Source organism: Martes martes (assembly GCF_963455335.1).
Source record: "Martes martes genome assembly, chromosome: 5".
Classification (NCBI taxonomy): Eukaryota; Metazoa; Chordata; class Mammalia; order Carnivora; family Mustelidae; genus Martes; species Martes martes.
Window position 1 is genome coordinate 163294135 of NC_137892.1, and position 6301 is coordinate 163300435.

Genomic DNA, 6301 nt, shown 5'->3' on the forward strand with positions numbered 1-6301 from the left:
AAAGAAACTGCCTACAAGAAACTGCCCTAGTGATACTAACAAATTCAACAACCACCGAAAGACTGAGAAACACCGCAGTCTCCTGGCAGAAACTCCCCAAGGAGTCTCTGTTCCCAAAGCCAGGGGTCTGGGCCCCACCAGCACTGCAGGGTTCCGGACACCCCTGCATACGCCCAGCCACACACAGCAGCGGGAGCAGTGGGCATCATTTCATTTAGTTTATTAGACAAAAATATATGATTTAGACAAGTTCGCTGACGCGCTATTTACAATTTGAAATCACTCTATATACAGAAAGAAGGGGGGGAAAAAAGACACAAGCACGCGGGGCATTTACCGAGCAGATAGTCCACCCGAGCCTGGTGACAGCCACCAGAGCTGGGGGCAGAGGCCAGGCTGCCCGGACGAGCCCCTTTCTGCAGAAAGCGATGGATGGGAGTCGTTGACGTCGTGGCCATATTTGTCTTTACACCAGTCTGAAATATTTGTCCTAATTCCTCCCTCATCCCCTCCCTCCCAAACTCCTCCCCCCTCCCCCCGCGAAAGTAAAAGAAGACCGTGAATCAGGCGGACGGGAGGGCTGCTAGGATCCGCGGCGTTCCCTCCTGCGGGGCCAGCGAGCTGCGGGGGAAACACAGCGAGACAAGAAGCACGAGAAGTCAGTGGGTGGACGCCGGAGCGCGGCGTCCCCGGTTCTGCCGGCCGAGCGCCTGGGGGCGTGGCCGCCTGCCCCGCGCGGCTCCCGGGTCCGGAGAAACCCGGCGCAGCCAGAGGGCCCCGCGCCCAGCGCTGGCGGACAGCACCCCTTGCGCCACGACTGTCGGACCCTGCCGCCCGGCCCTGCTCAGCCCTCCAGCCCCCGTACTCTCCTCCCCGCATCCCCGCTCCGCGCCCGCCCGGACCGCACGGAGGGTACAAGCAAACCACACTCACTTGTCGCGCACGGGCTGGAAGGGAGATTTTAACTGCTGTGCCGGCGAGTCCGGCCTGGGGACGAGGTCTCTCTCTGCGAGGGAGAGGGAGAGGGAGAAGCAGAGCGTTAAGAGACGGGCGTGTGAGTGGTGGGGGCGGAGGGGTTGGTTGCTGCCGAAGTGCACGAGCCTCTTCCCCACCCACTCCCTCCCTCTCACGACGAGGATAGTGTCTTAGAAAACCCTTCACCCCTCACTAGGCAGGCCTGCAGGTCGAACTCAGCTCTCCCCACAGGGCCCAGGGCCTCGGCCTCACGGCTCTAATCCAGGCAGAGATTATTGCTCATCCCCGGGCTGGGCGGCCACCGCCTCTCCCCTCCTGAGCCGGCGCACCCCGCCCCCCGCCCCGACCATGCTACGCCTGGGTTCCGGATTCCTGGCCCGGGGCGAGGTGGACACCCCTCCCCCACCCCGGGCGCCATACCTGGGAGCGCGGGGCTGCTGCGAGCAGAGGCCTTGTCACCGTGGAGCACCCCCGTAGCAACGGGGACTGGGGGCTGCGGCGGCGGCGGCGGCGCGGGCAGGTGCGGGCCGTGGGGCGAGGCGTGGGGCGCGCCAACGCCCAGGAAGGAGCGCATGTTGAGCAGGGAGCCCTGCGCGAGGAACGCGCCGTTGGTCCAGTTGGAGAACTTGCCGATGTGGCAGGTGTACAGTCCGTGGCTGGGCAGGAAGGCTGGGTGTTGCAGCGGCGTGCCCGCGGGGGGCCCGTGCGCGCCGGGATGGCCGGAGGGAGGCGGCGGCGAGGCCTTGGGCGCGCCGTCGGGGCTCGTGGCGGTCTCGGCCAAGGACCAGATCTTGGGCTTGCTGTGCGGGGCGCCCTGCAGGCCACCCGACCCGCCGCCGCCGGGACTCAGCAGGCGCGTGCTGCCAGGCTCCGGGACCTCTTTGACCAGGCCCAGGGGCGAGTCCTGGGACTTGAGAGCGTCGGCAGCTGCTAGCGGCGAGCCCTGGTCTCGAGCAAGGGCCGTCGGTGCCGCCTGCGCGCGCGGGGCCTCGGCCTTGTCCTCATCGTCCTCATTGCTCTGGTCACCGTCATGCTCGTCGATTTTGTCGATGTCGATGCTCTCCAGGTCTATCTCCTCATCGTCCTCAGCCTTCTCGGGGTCGCCCTCCGTATCGCTTCCGAAGAGGGCTCCGTCCTCCTGGTCTTTGCTGCGCGCGCCCCACGTCACCTTGTTCTCCTTCTTGAGGCGGCGGCGCGCGTTGGCGAACCAGGTGGACACCTGCGTGAGGGTCATCTTGGTGATGATGGCCAGCATGATCTTCTCGCCCTTGGTGGGGTAGGGGTTCTTGCGGTGCTCGTTGAGCCAGGCCTTCAGCGTGCTGGTGCTCTCGCGCGTGGCGTTCTTGGGCCGCCCGGGATCCCCGTACTGGAACTGGCCATAGGGGTAGTAGGCTGGAGCCGTGTGGGCTGCGAAGGTGGCAGGATGCACCCCAGGGTTGTCTTTGAGTTCATACTGTGAGCCCTGCAACCACACAACCCACCGAGGGAGGAGAGAGAGAGAGCAGGGGTGTGGGGGAAGGAGAAAGAGAGAGAGAGCACGATGAGTCCCCAAAACTGGGAAACTGGGGGAGAGCGGCTCTTGTCTGCTGGAGAACAGGAAGGTCCCCAGCGCACCACCCAGGGAGGAAGTGACGGGTGGGAACCATCCGCTGCCTCTAGAAACAGCTTCCACCCATCATGAAGAGGTTGGGTTTTGTTTTGGTTTGGTTTTGCTTTTATTTGTATCTTTATTTTATTTTATTTCATCACTCAAGAGAAGTTCCAGAATCCATGCATTTCCAGAAGACCACGGCGGGAGCGGTGGCCCCGCGGAATTTCCCCAGGCGTCCCTCAGTCCCCTCCCCCCCACCATTCACCACAACTTCAACAGCCCTAATGTCCAAGTTTATCTCACACTAACTAGAAGGGAAAACCTTTTAACTGCGCTGATAAAACAGTTTCTCCAAACGTACAGAACCTAAAGCCTAAAGCCCCTCCCTTCGACCCTGAGGGGGTCAAGCAAAATAAACCATCTCGGGTTTTCTTTGGGTCCAAATCCACCAGCAATTTAAAATGAAAGCGCACTCTTTTTAGCTCCCAAATTAATCTGCATTTAATGGTGCCCCACACTTAAAGGTCGACCGTGGTGACAGGTAATTTAAAATTTTAATCCTGGCCATCATCAACAACAATAACAAAAACACCATTTTTTTTTTTAAATACAAAAGGAGGGCTTAACCGGTAAAATATTAACACGAGGGCCCAGGAGTCCCGGCTGTGAGAAAGGGAACCGCTCTCCTAGGCCTGTTCTCACTTACTTTATCTCGGAAGTTTGTGATGTGGCCAGAGGAAGCTCAAACTGTTCTCAGGCATTTAGAAGCCATGATTTATTTGTGATCAATATTCTTTTTATCATCCGTAGTAAAACACAGCAAGTCAAATTATCCCATCAGGTTTTTTGGTAAATAACATTTTATCTTTCTAACAACCTCATTAGGCCTCATTATTACCATAAATTGCCCAGGCAGACATTCACTCACAGTTTTATCTTTTGACTTCCAAATCCCCAATCTTAACGGCTTGGAAACCCAGGCCTAAAATCAAGAGTTTGCATTTAGGCTTACTTTCAGGGAATCAGAGGGAGAGCACTAGCAGATACACCTTTGGGGGGCAATTTCTATGTTGTTTCCCCTTAGTTTAAAAAAAAAAAAAGAAGAAGAAGAAGAAGAAAGAAAGAAAGAAAGATCTAGTATCTCCCTTCCCCGCCGCATACAATGGGTGCAGAGTCCCACCACACAGCTCCCTTTCTCTCACACAAACACTCGGTTAGGGGGGTGTTCCCAAATAGCACACATCTGTATTCAAAATCTCTGTTAAAATTTATAATTCTCCAAATAAACACGGTCCAGTTTTTACGTTAGCAGAGGGCATTTCCAGACTGAGAAAGTTGTAAAGAGCAGAATATTTCTTTGACTAATTAGTTTAGTGGTAGATACCACTGAGAAAAGGTTGCCCTGGCCAGATTTCGTTTTTGCCCAATCTTTGCAAAATGTACTTTGCACTTTTCTAATTATTTTGGTTGTCACTGTAAAGACGACATTTCCGCCTCTTCTCTACCCGGGATTCTTTTTGAAAGGATACCTTGTAAATCTCTCATCGCTTCCCTGGCATCCCCAGCCGCCAGAACAAAATGGGAGCTGATCTTTTTCGATAGCAAGCGATCTCAAAGGCAGCTGGGGCCGCTTTCAGAGAAATAGCCTTTTCTTTCCAAAACTACAAGAAAAAGTTACAGAAAAACACACCAGCCGCTTTTCTCGCTTACAATTGGCGGGTATTTATTTCCTGCCTCTTCTGCGGGGAGTGGGGAGAGGTGGGGGGGGTGCCTGCAAATTGCGATACCCCGCCCTCCCCAGTGCAAGAGGGGGCTGCCTCCCTGGCCCCCAGCGCCCCGCGCGCAATTCCGCAGTATCCCGAAGTTTAAGCGCGACCTTGCAGTCAGACCCAGGAAAATGGATCCTTTGGGCCGACAGAATGGCGAATGCCCCGCGGAGAATTAAATTTGCAGCTCCCTCCCCCATCTGACACCCACTGGGACGGGAGACTAAGAGGACAGCATTTATTTTAAGCCCAGGGACTGTTTTCTTTAATCCTCCATTATGTAACGCGGAAAGAAAAGTGCTTTTCATTCGGTGCAAAAGAAATGAAAACTTTGGCAACTTACGAAAGTCAAAGCAAACACCGCTTCGCACGCCAAAATTATTTCCAGTCCCCCCCGCATCTCAAATTTGCACCCACTCCACTAAGAGACCCCTTCCCGCCCGTCTGGTCTCCCCATTGTTAGGTTTATTTTGATCAGCTCTTCCAGGCTTTCCAGGGTTCCCTCTGCAAAGTCGGACACAACTGGAGGAGGTCCACCAAAACGGGAGGAAGCGGGGTCTCCCCCGCCCGGCCCCAAGGCCGGAGAGGTCGCGCGAGCGGGGTCCGCCGGCCAGTCCTGGGCGTCCCGCGGAACCGGCCGAGATGCCGGAACCCCGCCCGCCCGCCCCGCCGCCCCCGCCGAGCCGAGGGCGCGAGCGACTTTGGCCCCAACCTCCGACTCGAGCCGCGCGCCCCGGGCCTGCTCCTTCGGCCTCCCCGACTCCCGCCGAGACCCCGCTCGCGGCCCAGGCCTCCCGCCTCCGCTGGCCCAGCCGCAGGGGCCGTCGCCCGCCCGCCGCCCGGCGATCCCGCCGCCTCCCCCGCCGCCCCGGACCCGCGGGCCGGGCCTCGCGCGCTCCCCCGCCGGGCCGGCTCCGCCCGCTCCCGCGCCCGCGCGCCGCCCGGCCACCCGCGCCCGGGGCTCCGGGGCTCCGGGGCCGCCGGGGGAGGCGGCCGAGGCGAGGGCCGGCGGCAGGCCCCGCGCACTCACCATCTGCGAGAAGAGGCTGAGGTCGGCGGCGTAGGGCAGGAAGGCGCTGTAGTTGGGCGCGCCCGCGTACGGGCCGGCCGCCGCGTACATGCCCAGCACCGAGGTGACGGCGGCCGCGCCCGCGCCCGCGCCCAGCTCCGCCGCCCCCGGGCGGCCCGACGAGGCGGCGGCGGCGGCGGCGGCGGCCGCGGCCAGCACCCCCGGGCGCTCGCCTCCGTAGGCGCCGGGCCCCGCGGCGCTCAGGTACTGCGGGTAGCCCAGCTGCGGGAAGGACATGTCCGCGGATCGGCGGCGGCGGCGCCGGGCGAGTAGTAAAGGGCGGGGGCGGGGGCGGGGGTCGCGGCGGCGAGAGCGGCGGCGAGGGCTGGGGGGGGCGGAGCGGGCGGCCGGCCGGGCGCGCTCGGGCCGGCCCGGAGGCGGGGGCCGCTGGCTGCTGCTCGGCCCGGTGCTCGCTGGCGCCCGGCTCCCGGCTGCGCCCGGCTCCGCGATCCCGCGCCGACTGCGGCGGCCGCCCTCCGCTCGGCGGCGGGGCTTTCAGACACAATTTGAAGTTGATGCTTTGATTGGCATCCCCCCGAGCGCTGGCCCCGCCCCCGCTCCCCTCCCGCCCCCTCCCTGCCTCCCGCCCGCCCTCGCCGGCCGCTCCCGCCCCTCCCGGCTCGCACGTGGTGCTCCGCGCCGGCCGGGCCACCTCCGCCCGCCGTGGGCGCGCGAGCCGGCGGGGAGGCGGGTGCGGGCCTCGCGGCCACGGACTCCCCGCCGCCCGGCTCCCGCGGCCGTCTGACTGCGGGCCCCGCCGGCGCGCGGCTGTCGGGCCCGGGCTTTGCTGCCTCGAAGCCGAGGAGTGTCTGCTCGTTCAGGAAAGCGTCTTGGCGCCCGCTCTTCCGCCGTTGGGGCCGCGGTGCCGGCGCTGGGGCGGTGACAGCCCGCCGGGAAGGG

At 61.8% G+C, this 6301-nt stretch overlaps 1 protein-coding gene across 1 annotated transcript; it reads right to left on the bottom strand.

The window, feature by feature from the left end:
• Positions 1-204: 204 nt before the first annotated feature.
• On the bottom strand, positions 205-5638 carry IRX1 (iroquois homeobox 1; the record flags this gene model as incomplete). Its single annotated transcript, XM_080803737.1, has 4 exons — positions 205-621; positions 934-1006; positions 1396-2437; positions 5363-5638. 4 exons carry the CDS (start codon positions 5636-5638, stop codon positions 564-566), a joined length of 1449 nt encoding a protein of 482 aa, XP_080659863.1. The 3' UTR covers positions 205-563.
• Between the last annotated feature and the right edge of the window lie 663 nt (positions 5639-6301).